Source organism: Oreochromis aureus, linkage group 17, assembly GCF_013358895.1.
Source record: "Oreochromis aureus strain Israel breed Guangdong linkage group 17, ZZ_aureus, whole genome shotgun sequence".
In the NCBI taxonomy this organism is placed as follows: domain Eukaryota; kingdom Metazoa; phylum Chordata; class Actinopteri; order Cichliformes; family Cichlidae; genus Oreochromis; species Oreochromis aureus.
This window is the reverse complement of record NC_052958.1, coordinates 12,205,597-12,219,943: the sequence shown is the minus strand read 5'-3', so window position 1 is coordinate 12,219,943 and position 14,347 is coordinate 12,205,597. Positions and strand designations below refer to the sequence as shown.

Genomic DNA, 14,347 nt, shown 5'->3' with positions numbered 1-14,347 from the left:
CTAATGTCTCCCATTTGACACCTCATGAAATATCTAAGCATTCATAAAAACATTTAAAGAAAATAATGTGGACTAACTTTAACTTTTCTTCTATATATTAAAAGGAAAGCATGTTAAACTGCCCAACTTTACAGCAGACATATACATGTTTACAGCCTGGTTCATAACTAGTTTTTTGGTCTATAGACAATTTTACTTATTCGTGAAGGGTGAATTTATGAAACACACCTGTAAACTTTACTAAGCTTTGAATTTACTGGCAGTTGCCTTCCCAAGCATAGCTCAATGATAGGCATTACCTCGGCTAACAGTGCTCTTAGTGCCTTTGGTAGCATTTTTAATCCAACTGGCTGAAATATAACATGGCTTTTCATATGGTTATTTCTAAAAACAAAACTAAATATGGTCACTTCCGAGTCAAAAAACAATGGAAATGACCATAAAGCTCAAACTGAGGCCTGCAAATCCTTAAACTAATAGACTAAAAGCTATATCTATCTTTTATACACAGTCTGTAAATTGTTCTCATCAGTGCAGTGCTTTAACCTCTTTTGTTTGTTCACAGTTAAGTACCCATACATGTTTTATTTATTTATGTGACTCTAGAATACTTAAATATATAAAGACTTTGACTCAGTGACCACAAGATGGCCAGGTCCTACATCCTTAATACTTTTTTTGACTGAGGGAAACACGGTGCATTTTGCGCATGTATGTGTGTATATTTTTATGTCCATTTACACCCTTGAATCCACAGGTTTAATTCTATATTAAAGCTACTTTTCTGTGTCATTACCTCCAAATATAGACTATCGTTTAGAAAAGAAACAGGATTTGCCTCAAGCTGCTTATTTGACACACCACCCCAGGAAGCTATGAATATATACAGCTTCTAGTTAGTGCAGCAGAAGACCAGAAGCTAAAGAAATGGGCTTTGCATAAAAGGAAAGTTGCTAGTTTGCACCCTGAAAGTAATAGGACAAAGTTGAAATGGTAATTTACCTGAATAAAAATTTATTTAAAACACTTTTTTGCTCTGCTATGAGTAAATGTTGCAACCCTACATTCAGTGACTGACTGATAACTTGGTATGCATTATGTTTACACTTTGGGGCCACTTAAGGCACAAAACACAAGGCAACCTTATGAGAAAGGCAAAATGATAACCTTGAGATAAATACAGTAAAAACAAATATAACCAAAAAAGGCGGGTGTTCCCTGATTTAAGGCTGTATTAGACAAACAATTACCTGGCGATACGTCACACTGTGAGAGAGGTTTTAAGACCTGCCTTTTAAAAGTTTCACTAACAAAATTGGCCTGGAACAAAAGGAAAGGACAGAGTTGACCTACATCTATCAATCCATCAATCCCTATCCTGTCTTAAAGACCTCATAGTATTATCACAGCCCACTTCTCTCTCAGGCTGCTGGTTTGTGATTCCTATGGTATTTAAAATTCATATATGCAGTGCAGCCTATGATTTGCTATCATTGTGCAGTCTACTTACGTAAAGCTTGATGCTGTGCCCAAGTTTATTAAATCCAAGTTGCACAGTTTGGTTTGGAAGAAGTGAAATCTCACAGCCTGTAGGCATTTCTACTCCTCCGAAGGTTTTGTGTTCCTCATAAAACTTTCCAGATCATTGTCTTTCCTCATTAGTTTAACTGTTACCCAGCTAACCATCCGGCTTCACACCAGGTGGATAGTGCACTTTATTGAGTTATTAAGTGCAACTTTATAACTCACTTCCATGCTTCCCATTTCCAAAGCATCTGCACATTTTTACAGTCTTTCAACCACAGTTCAGTGTAAGCTACCGCTGTTTTATTAAAACCTGCCTGTCTGTGACCATCCTCCCCGTTGTCTGGATTGTTTGTCTGATTCTTTCTGTCCCAGAGTTCCAGACTGTCGCCTTGCTTATTGATCACAGTGCCTTCAATTCTGCCTGCTCTCACTGACTTTTTGCATTTTGTTCTTCTTTCCTGTTATTGAGTAGTTGCAACAAGGTACTGGCTGATAATATCATTTCATGATGTTTTATCTTTAGTACAAAGTGCTTTTCCGTGGCCTGTGGGCTGAATGTGCCATACCGCTGAAAGAAACTTAGACAAGACTTCATACAAAGAACTGAGCCTGAGAGTCTCTGTCATAGGGCAGTGTGTCTAATCATCAGACCACCCTCTGTTACTGTCAACCCACCCCCGGTCCCTGCAGCAATAAATGCACCGCTTGTGCTTTATGTTGAAGATTAATGGCATCAATCATACTTCCTCATCAGGCCACACACATACACATTGCAGACACTGTAATCAGCACTGGCATTTTTTATGTTTTATTTTTTTGCAGATCAACGCTCATTTTTTCTTTTCCTTTGGGTTATTCTGTGAGTGAAATGAACTGGCAATGCTTAGAGCCACAAGAGTAATTATTTATTGTCAGGCTCTGCTACTTCCATCTTAGAACTTACGAACTGTCTTTTACTCTGTAGAAGAACATGTGAAATAGTGGGAAGTTTCTTTAAGTTAGGGTAGTTTCTTTGACGTAATCCAGAATCACAGAGATCTGAGCCATGGCCAGGACCCCAAAGACATGGAATGAGACTAGACTAGTCATGATTAGTCTAAGCTTATACCTGGTGTTTTGGAGGAAGGAAGGATCAGGGTTTACGTAGTCATCATCATGGGCTCATCCGATTAGAATGAGATTAAGCAGTCATCAGTCATTTGCAGGTTTTGTCCTTTTATTGGATAATGGGTAAAGGAAAGACACACATGGACTGCTATCTCTAAAAAGGACATACAGTATGATTTAAGTAACTCAAAATAATACATGAACTCAGGAGACTCAATCAGAAACTGCCGCCCCATGTGGGAGTGAAGAAAGAGTGAGGGGTAGGTGAGTGCAGTCCTTATATAACGAGTGACAGGTGAGTGCAATTAAGAGCAAGCACCACACCCAATCAAAGGTGAGGAAAAGAAACATGGTGCATCTGGTGAAGTGAATGTGCTGAAAGGTGAGCCTTTACAACACCTGGCACGACCCATCAGTAACACTTTGGGAAGCGGTCCCCAACCCCCGGGCCGCGGAGCGTTACCAGTCAGTGAGTCATTTGGTACGCGAGAGTTAAGGCTCGGTTTTCAGGGTTTCAGGGTTTTTATCGGTTCTTATCGTTATTTTTTTAAATTATAATTATTGTTTTTAACTTGTCATTAACTCGGTTTCCCTGGGGCTTTTCCCGTCTGTTATGAATGAATCTTCTTTTTTTGGTACCGGTACTGGTTTTATTTTGTTGTATTTATCCGCGACACCTTAAAGGCCGGTTCGTGAAAATATTGTCGGACATAAACCGGTCCGTGGCGCAAAAAAGGTTGGGGACCGCTGCTTTAGAATAAAATTAATATCATCTATAGGTGACATCAATTGTATACTGATTATATTAGTGATAATAGTACTTTTTAAACTTTCTGCATTGTATTCATTAACTGTATTAAGCCTTTAATGTGCATAATATTCACCAATGGTTTGTAAGCCTTATTAACAATAATCTGGATTTTTGAATGAGAATATGTTAAAGTAGTTTCAAGTAAATTTTCAAATCAGTTAATACTTTTCCCAGCAGTGGATTTATTAATGCAGTTGTGAGCTGCCACCAAGTGGCGCTGATAGTGAAGTGCAAGCGGCGCAAACGTGCTGACATGAGCCATGACTAATGCTTGGATGATTTCAAAAGTGCTCAGAAAGCTTTCTGACCTTTACACTTAACAGTCATCATTTTGTGGTGCTGACAGGTTGGCTGTTAGATCATATCTGGAACATTTGTGGTATATGAAAATAGGCACTATCTGTTCCTTTACATATACAGAGAATTTAAGCATGTTTGTTTTGTTTTTAAAAAAAAAAAAAATATTATAAGATTGGTTTAAAGGTAGAAACCATTATAAAAGAGCTCTTTAACAACATAAAGTGTGATTTATTTATTTTTTTATCAGCTGTCCTTTACATGCAACACTGATACGCTGCATGCAGTCCTGTCAGCTTTATTTAAAACACACACAGATGTTCCTAGTCCATAAAAGTATAAAACACACTCACCACTTCCAGAAGTCATGCCTGGAAGTGGTGAGTGTGCCTTGCTGTCATGCCTCAGATAACAATGTCTGGCTTTCAGCAACCAGACAACCCAGTCAAACAAAGAAGCAGTGCATGAATGCATGAAATGTCTAGGATGACAGTGTTAGTGGTCTGTGCTATCCAGCTAGATTTCTGCTTTCTGAAGCTTTGATTTATAGAAGATGACATCATGGCTGAATATACTCTGTCAAAGTCTAAGGTGGAACATGTGCTGGAAAGCCCTGTTAAACTTAAATTTTATTTTATTTTATTTTCAAATGATCAAATGCTACTATATGTTGCAACTTTATCTCTTTTGCAAGCACAATTATTTCCAATTTGGAAAAACTATTTTAAAAAAGGAGCCTTTTTTAAATTTTTTATTTCATTTGCTTTGAGTTTACTTTAAATACAATCTTTTGCTTTCACACAAGCTCTATTTAAAACACTGAAACAGATACACAGAATGCAAGTACCACCTGTTGTTCCCCCTCCCTTCACTTTTCATCTTTCTTTTTTAATCTATCAACAGCCAAGCTGCTTGCCGTCCTTTGACGTGCCACACATAATCCTTCTGGTGCCAATAAAATGAAACATGATAAAGTCAAGTACAGATATGGAACATCACAGATGGAAACAATATGTGTTCATTTAAATCCTCTTTAATTGTCTTAAGGTGACATAACAAAACAAAATATTCTTTGGTAACAAAAGAAAACATGGGGTTCTACACTTTTATTTTACACTTTAAGTGCCTTGAGTCGTTACACTGAATGGCTATCAAGTAAAATGCAGCACAGATGGGATTTATACTTGCTTTTACCTCAAACTAAACTCCAGCAGCTTTCAGGTCAATTTGTCTCCCGTTAGGTTTTCCACTTTATGTCTAGACAGCTTAACTTTTCCTGCTTTTAGAGGTGATCTCACTGTGCTCCGCCGCCTGTGTCGAACATCTTCTTACGGCCCTCCATACCTGACATGGCCTCCACATTCTTACGCCAGTCGCCTACTTCATTGGTAAGCACCTGAGAATGAAAAGAACCAGGAAAAAATAAATAAAAATCAGAAAAAATGTTTTGATACTGAGAAACACAAGAGATTAGGAGCTAAGATGTGAGAGTGGTGATTCTGGTACCTTGTCCTGTTTCACATCCTCTTTCTTCACAGACTTGAGGTTGGCTCTGAGGTCCATTGAACCTTTGTGTTTGGAGCCCAGGAGGGCTCTCATCATCTCGTCTGCTGACACCCTCACTTTTCGCAGAGCAGGCTTTTTGAACTTGCCCCCAAGGTCCTGTACCTTCAGCTTCAGCTCATGGATCTAAAGCATTATGACGCAAAATGTATGAAAAAAACAGAAACAGGAAAAAAAGCTCACTTTGTCTCCTTATTCTTTAGTTTGTACATAGCGTAAAAGTGCTGCAATGATATTTCAGGAATATCTTTCTGTTATATTGGCCGGCCTGTTCTGGTTTGACCTAAATATACAGTTAATAGAGAATTTAGCTCCCGATTTCAATGCAGACATTTGTTCAAATTATCGTTATTTTTCTGATACAAAGGATATGCAGAGGTCTGGAGGATAAAAGAGACTTACATCTTTGTTATGCTTGTTCACTTTGGATTCACAGTCATATCTCTCCTCATCCACAATATCAATTTTTGTATGAAGCTGCTTGCACAGTTCCTAAAAGATCAGATGTTGATAACATATTATTATTATTATATTTTCTGCTTTACAAAAGCTGGTCTTTTGTGGCTTTAGAGAGCTTACTTGTAGTTCTTTCAGGGACATTCCAGACAGTTGCAATGGAGGCAACTTTTCTCCTAAATAGCGTACTTTCTCCTCCTCCCTCTCTTGCCTCTCCTTCTCCAAATCCTCACAGGCTCTCGTGAGGAGCAGCATCTGATTGGACACAAATGGGTATCAATCGCAGGACGAGGAAATTTTAGTCTGACCGTGACAAAAATGATAATTTATGATGGTGTTCATAAACAGTATCTATTATGTTATATGGCAGTGAGTCAGGTGTGCACCAGGATCGTCATATTGTTCCTATATAAAATAGTATGAAATTAATATCAAGTTTTGTTGTCATGGGGATATATAGCAAACAAAAAAAGGTATGTAAAGGCAACTCACTTTGAGGGAGAGCTTGCGAGAAGCCGAAATCTTCGACTTCGGCTGTGGAGAAAGCCAAAGCACAATCAGCTCAGTGATTCTAAATCAAATATTGATTATTTAGGTCTGTAAGGTGATATTTACAGTGTCCAGTACAGTAAGTAAAAGGCTGACAAAGTAAACTGTATCTTTCAACTGAAATCAAACATTGCACATTGCATGGAAAGACCTGCGAGTGTCAAACTTGACTCCACTTATTGCAGTCACACGTAAAAAGATAACGCTTTATTATTAGGATGAAGTCAAGGGGAAAGCTCTCAGGGATGCAGATAACAATTCTGACAGATAACCACTGCCACATCTTTGCCATGTGTGCAAGGACAATGTGTCCCCTGTCCAAGCATGGAGGATTAACACTGTGGAATATAGCTGGCTCACCTTTTCCCCTCTGGGATTCATCGCTCTGGATCTGTCGTGCTCCTGAAACAGCAAGCAGGAACACGAGGACGATGATCTTAAAGGCTATGGCAGGTTTACATGAGTGCATTATCTATTCTTATCCTTTTAGGAGACGAGCACAACTTTCCCTTAAAAAACAGTTTCACAAATATGAACCATACAGCAGGCATAAAAGGAATTTTCTTACCTCACTTCAACTTCTTGAGCAGAAACAGACACATGAAAGAAAAGAAAGTTTGTATAAGTGACGTTTTGGTGTAATATGTCATGCCATTAAACGACACTGAAAATTGACCATGTATAACAACCAGAGAAAATTACTCCATCATGTTCATCGTCATCCCAAATATTTATTTTTTCATTCTGTATGTTTTACAGTTTAACTAATGACAGCTCAGCAGATTTGTTAAGCGAATACATCAGCTACAACATTTGTTCTGACAAAAAAAGCGAAGCCAGACAGCAGCAGTTGCACACAGATTTTTAAGATCAGCTCTTTGTTAGGTTGACAGCATTTATGTACAAGTATGTACAAATTATCGTATTGTACAGCTTTAACCAAAACAACACTGGCTAAGCACTGTCTTATTGTCTACAACATCTATTTTTTTTTATATTTTCTTTTTTAATCTTGTAAGAAATTTAAAATTACATTAGTACCTTCTTATTAGTCGCTCTGGCAATAATCTGAGAAACCTTAACTAGGTAAAACACACAAAATAGCATCTGTTCTTTTACCTGTAAATGTGCGTCTGTGGAGGTGAAGAGAGTCAAACAGCAGCTGCTGAAGACAATGGGCAGCTTTTTATGTGGGGTCGATGGCGAGTGGACAGCAGATATAACGTCTGGTCCCAAGAATGTGCTGGCAAGAGACCAAGCATTAAATATCACCTCCCCTGACACTGACAACACAAGGAAAGTGTAATAATAAATCCGTAGCATTGCCTTAATGGTATTGTCTACAGATCAGCATTTGAAATGTTATCATTTTTCCCAGTTGGAATGATTGGAAAAATACACAAGCTGATATATTAGTAACAAATATTGACATTATTGTATGTTCTCATAAAAAAGACATTGGAAAGCTTGCCAATATCTTCTATGTCGGTAAAGCCAGTAGCTATATAACCTAAGCAATTACATCAATTCATTATAGCTAAAGAGATTCTCTCAGTAATAAATATGCTGTTTATGAGAAACCTAAAGCCTTTACTGGGGCTAGCCAATGCAGACAATCATACTCTAAGAATAGATCAGGCCTCTTCGCCATTGTACTCTGCTTTTAACCGAGTTAGCAGTGTCAACACATGCGGTAAGGTTTACTGCAAGTACAGTGAAAAAACAGAGTTTAATTCATTTTTTTTCCTTTTTACAGACGGTTGCAAAGAATCTGGGGTTTTCTCATCCAGGGTCTTTACATGACTAAACGGTTTACAGAGTCCAGAGAAACCTCTGTGCGTATGACTGTATGAACTCAGGAACACTTCTAAAAGCTTTGTAGAAAGCAAAAATCACTGCAACCACAAATGGTCACTTGAGTCATCTGGATTCAATCTGGGTCCTTCGCACATCTGTCAAGACCTTGTTAATGCTGGGATATATATACAGCTTTCAAAGCAACATGCTGTTCTTTAAAATTTCCAGGAAATGGAAACAGGAAGTCGAGAAAGACAGGAAATATCTGCTGTGTGACAAGGCATGTAACAGCCATTCATTTCCTGGGGTGAAATGGGCATCTCAGTGTAGAAAAGTATGAGTTTCAAAATATTTGTGGTTTCATTTTAGGGTCATTTTTCAGTGACATTTAAAAAAATGACAAATTCTCTCTGTGAGAATCTACCAAAACAGTCAAAGAAATACCAACAGAGCACACTCTTTAAATAAACTACATTAAAAAGCTGGGCAGTTGCTCAAAGCTGAAGAAGGCGGATATACAAAGATTTCAAAACACCAACATCTACTGTCAACAATTCTTTGGCACGACTTTACAAAGACTCCAGAGTATGAGTGCTAATCTTGACCTGAGCGCTGACTCTTCTTGCAAATCACTTTACCCCTGAGCATCAAGTTTCTAATCTTTCCAGTGGCTTATACTGGAATAAAACTGATGCAAGCGCTAAGGTGTTTTTGGTAAACTGAGCATTAGCTACAAAGGGCATCTTCATATAGAGCCACATGTAACATGGAACAGTCAGTGCTCCTTTGCTCTCTTGAGGGTTTCTCATAGATTAGAAATCATTGTAAAAATTAGTGAGAATATCTGTCAGCTAAAAGATGAGTCTGTCAGACATGGTTCCTTCTGACCCCACTTGACTTCACTGTAACGCCATTATAGACAGACCACATAATGCCATTCAAGTTTAGCATCACGGATGAGTTTTGCATCCTGTGGCTTTAAGAGCAGTTCATTCAGCAGCTCTTAAGTTCAAGATAGAGTATTAAATATTCATTGCTAGAAATGTGGAAATTGCTTGCCAGTATTATTGTTCAGTTTGTTACATCTCAAACTTATTTGTCTTGGCAGTTTTTAAATTAAATGAATGTATATCTTGTGTCAGCTTTTATTTGAATCATTTTACTCCAATAATTTCCATTCAATTCATAGACAACATAACTCTAAGAGCTTGGGGGGTTTTTTTGTGCCAATAAATATTCTTATGGCATACACTACCAACTTACCTGTCATATTAGCAGTACACTGCTTTCAGCGGTGAGCAAGCTAAAGAGACAATACCTCAGTGCGTAACGAGTGTCAGTAAAAGGAGGAAGATGAGGGGGACAACAAATGTTCTGTCATATTTTTTTTTTTCCAGTGATCCTCAGCAGGTGGGAGTGCTATTTCTGATGCAACCCAACTCCCTCCTGTCTTTGCACAGACACATGGGCACCCAAAAAGAAAAACTAGGCAGGCCTTGGTATCGGGGAACTGCTTGTAATGCACTTTCTACTGGTGCTGCTTTCACAAATAGGTCAGTTACTTTTGGGCTTAAAGAAAAGAGAAAAAAAAGAAAATTAGTTTTTTGAATTTAAAGAAGATATTTAAAGTTATATTTTGTATTTGTTGTATTTGTCATATGTTCCATAGTCCACCTGAACCCATGGTTATGACATAACAAGTTAAGTTATTGTGTGTATTGTGTATCAAATGTACTACAGTTTAGGAAAAACAAAATGAAAGTCTTGAAACTCAACTTTGAGTTATTTTAATAATCATGTATTAAACCTGAGCATCAGAATGAAGGAATACCATTTAAGTGACTTTGACCGTGGCATGGTTATTGGCACCAGATGGTCTGGTCTGACTATTTCAGAAACTGCTGATTTCCCCCACATGACCGTCTCTAGGGTTTCCAGAGAGTGCTTCAAACACAGGAACATAAAAAAACAGGAAATGACCAGCAGTCCACTAGAGAAAACTGCTTTCTTAATATCAGATGTCAGAAGACAATGCTCAGACTTTTCAAGCCAAAATGACAGTAACTCAAATAACCGCTTGTTACAACTAAGGCATGCAGAAGAGCTTATCTGAAGGCACAGACACTCCAAACCTTGAAGCAGATGGGCTACAGCAATAGAAAAACCACACTGCGTCAGTTAGGAACACAAAACTGAGGGCACAGTTTACACAGTTTACATTGACCCCACCAAAACTGGTTAATAGAAGATTGGAAAAAATGTTTCCTTTTCTCTGTAACATTTAAGTCTGTGGGGTCAGAATTTGACACAAACTGCATGCCAGTATGAATCCACCCTGCCCTTGATCAATTGTTCAGACTGGAGGTGGCATGTAATCATCCAGGGACTCTGGGTGTGTTCGTATCAAATGAGCATTATTTGAATGCCCCAGCCCTCCTGAGTATTTTTGCTGACCATGCCTCCACAGTCACCAGATCTCGATCCAAAAGAACGCCTTTGGGATGTAGTGGATCAGCAGACTCACATCACGGACGTGTACAGCTCACAAATCTGCAGCAGTTGTGTGATGCTATCACATCAATGTGGAGCAAAATCTCTGGTGAATGTTTCCAGCACCTTGTTAAATCCATTCCATGAAGAAATAAGGCAGCTTTGAAGATAAAAGGGGGTTCCAACTCAGTACTAGCAAGGTGTATCTAATAAACAGTGAGTATAGCTTTGGTCTAAAGACTTTCATCTCTTTTATCAAAATATATTGTCTGCCTTTGCTCTGCATAATATACTCCAGGGATACTTAGAAGGAACAGTGTGCAACCAAAACAAAGTTAACGTTTGGAACTGAAGAGTGTCAAACTCAATGATGCATCCTAATGCTTTTGGCTGTGGCTCAGGAAATAGTGCAGGTTTTCTAGTTATCGGAAGGGCTTCAAAATGCAAATCAAAGGCTCCCTGGGCATGGTAGCTGGAAACCATGCCCAGATACTCATTGTAAACACAATTACTAGCTGTTTTAATCAGATACTTTATGTTATATTGTACTTCTACTCCACTACGTTAATAGTCAACACTTACTTTTCAGATGGGGATTATAAAATCAAAACTATTGTTAATTCACATAATGAAAATCATTTTTACTTAAAAAAAAAAACAAAAAAACTCTCATCTGAAGCTACAGCAGTACAACTTGACTTTTTCACAATGAACTAATAAGACTTTTAATTAATTGATATTTCAAAGCAGAGCTTCTACCATAGCAATATCAACATAGCAATAGAAATAGTTACATTTTTTTTATTTTGTTTTTACATTTTTCCATCCTTCCACAGTGAATGCCCTTGCACACTTTTTGGGTCTTGCACAGACGTCCATAGTCCCACCTCTTGTTTTCCTTTCTTTTCAATGTACAGAGAACCGCTCACACGTGACTTCAGCCAAGTGACCAGACATGGCATCCTTTTCCCCCCTTCCCTTATATAGCTACACTCTGATAAGAAACATTTGAGAGGCTCTTTTTTCTTTCTCGTGTATTTTTAGTATCTTTTTTAAATATATAAGTGCCTTGTCTTGAGTTCCCTTATAAGTATGTCATAACTGTCAGGGTCAAAGAGGCATCCTGAGAGAAAGCAAAGCTGGAAGCAAAGTTAAAAAGTTTAAGTTACTGAAAATCTGGTATGCCTACGCCCATAAAGCAGTTACATAGCGAAGGTTTATACAGGAGGTTATACTGCAGCTGCAAGTACAGTCCAACTCAATAGAAAAATCCTGGGCACATGGCAAAAAATGGACTTTTTTGTTGAAAAGCAATTGTCTGAAGATGGTTAAGTCTGGATTAAAATGAGATCGCAAAGTGACTTTAGTGTGATGTTGGGGTGTGCTAATCTCAAAGCTGCAGCAGCGTCTCATGTGAAATCCTATTTCGCCTGTGCATGAGATGTCCGGCAGGGGGCGACAGCGATTCACATCAGCGAAGATGCTGGCTTTTACGCCTCAGTCAATGACAAGTCAGCGGTAATACAGACGTGACTCTGAAGCAGGATCTTTAAAATAAAGACTCTCACTCAGCAAAATTGGAGAAATATATTGAAATATGCTGTAAAAGAAAAGTCAAAAGATTAAAAAAAATATACAGGAAATATTAGAAACAGTCACTTGTCACAGTGAGAAATGTAAATTACTTAGCAGAAGCCTTTCAGTGCATATTACAGTAGCATGTGGATGCTGTGCCTTTTACTTTATGAAATCAATCACCAAGATAGTGCCTAATAATCAAAAAATGTTTCAAGGCAAGTCCAAAGAAGAAAGAGAAGCGCTGATGGCTAAACTTGGTACAGCTAACTTTGGAGTCGCACGCTCCGCTGAGGTTCCAGATCCTTGCGTTAAGAAGTCTTTTTTGGATTTAGATGTGTTTATCTGCTCTTTAAGCCAGAATGTTTAACATTCAGGTTGACAGTTAACATTTTAGTGTTAAAAGGACAGTACCTTCAGCTTCACCTTCTTATATGGGATTAGAATAGCATATTTTGCATGTAAAATAGATTAAGGCCAACAGTAAAATGTGCCGTTTTACTGGTATCATAACAGATATAAGATTACACAATATGCACTAAGGCATGTGTTTTATGGTATTGCTTTATCAACACATTTGCAATGGTTTGAATTTTTTCCCTCTTTTTTATTGACATTATGTGACTGTGTTATATGGTCTGGCAGAATGCACTGCACGCCTAGAAGCATTATAATCTTATAATAGTCCATGTGCTCCTCGGTTGCATGTTTGCACATAAAAACATCAAAAGCCTTTGCTCAGCATGCTCTACAGTGCTGCATGCGTAAATTTACAGTAAATATTTAGTCAGGACTAAACCAAAGTTGACTTTTGCTTTCAGTAGCGGTTTTAGATACGGGCGACACGGGCGGTTGCCCGGGGCGGCATCGTGGTGGGGGGCGGCATCACGGGCATCGGCAAAAAAAAAAATAAAAAAATGCTCGTACTCATGCTGCCCCGACATCATGCCAGCGCATATTAGGGATGGCATAGGCACCGATCGGTTTTCTATCGCCCATTTGCTGGGAGTAAGGGCGCCCTCCGTTTGCGAGGTGCGCCTGCTGCTTGCGGCACAGGGAGGAGAGGGCGGGGCGGCGGGGGATTCTCTGGCTGGCTGGAGCAGCATCTAATAACCAACTCGCAAAATAAAACAAAATAAAAACAAACCAACAAACACGAAAACACCAGACATTATGATAAAGACTTATAATTTGCACCGATGTTTTTCTATATTTCCCTCGGGATGAATAAAGCATAATCAATCAATCAATCAATCAATACACGAAAACTGAGCGCGAGAGCCCTCGGTGCGCCTGCTCGCTGCTGAAGTCAAAGTAAACTTTATTGTCATCTCCGCTACATACAGTCCGGTATATAGAGAGACGAGACGACGAGGCTCCAGTTACAGCAGTGCAAGTAAACGAACAATAAATATTTAAGAGTAAGAAAATAAATATACACTTTAGGACTCGGGGTAAAGGGATCAATAACAATTTAAAATGTATATTTTATATTTTGTTGATTTAAAGTCTCACACAAACTTTTTAAAGTTTAAAAAAGAGAAAAGAAGAGGAGTGTAGCGACTTCCATAGTCGCTAGAGGCCGGGGATTGAGCCTGCCTATTTGCCTGACGCGCTGTCAACTTTAGGCAATAATGCGAGAGGTGGAATTGCTTGCTTGTTTATTAAAGTGCTTGAAAAGTTTACAGAGCAATGTGATCGGCTCATGATTCAAACTCTTAAAACATCACAGCTCTAATGCAACAAGGGGAAACTCGTTGGCTGCGGTCAACAAAAACTACAGCTACCCAGCCCTGCTCTCTGTCAAAATCAAACCAGTGAATGACAGACTGACAACGCCCTCTTAATGTCACCGCTAGCACCCACGTGACTCCTGTTACACATCACCATAGCAACCAAACAAACGAAAACCCAGTGATCATTAAAATTCAATATTTAATTATGGCTCCTACAAGGAGAAACGAGCAAAAGATACAGGTAAGGAGATGTGTCATTGGATAAAGGCAGGTCATGTATCCTAAAACTTTCAGAATACTTTCTTAATTATGTGGGTTACAGCTCCTCCAAGAAGAAATGGTAAAAATAGTTACAGTAACAGACTAAACTCCAAACAATATATACAATAATATAATATTAATATAATAGTAATTAGTCAGTGTCAATTGTTGATTTGTC

General features: G+C 38.5%; 1 protein-coding gene across 2 annotated transcripts; it reads right to left on the bottom strand.

Moving 5' to 3' along the window:
- Positions 1-4,757: 4,757 nt before the first annotated feature.
- Positions 4,758-7,542, bottom strand: tnni1d (troponin I, skeletal, slow d). 2 transcript variants are annotated; one of them, XM_031726538.2, is made up of 8 exons: positions 7,430-7,542; positions 6,879-6,891; positions 6,671-6,712; positions 6,254-6,295; positions 5,885-6,016; positions 5,708-5,797; positions 5,249-5,431; positions 4,758-5,138 (listed from the first exon to the last, which is right to left on the bottom strand). In XM_031726538.2, the coding sequence occupies exons 3-8, from the start codon at positions 6,689-6,691 to the stop codon at positions 5,037-5,039; spliced, it is 570 nt and encodes a 189-aa protein (XP_031582398.1). In that variant the 5' UTR covers positions 6,692-6,712; positions 6,879-6,891; positions 7,430-7,542; the 3' UTR covers positions 4,758-5,036. The 2 variants fall into 2 exon arrangements, with proteins under 2 accessions (XP_031582398.1, XP_031582399.1); XM_031726539.2 differs by having other exon boundaries at positions 6,879-6,888; positions 7,430-7,492.
- Between the last annotated feature and the right edge of the window lie 6,805 nt (positions 7,543-14,347).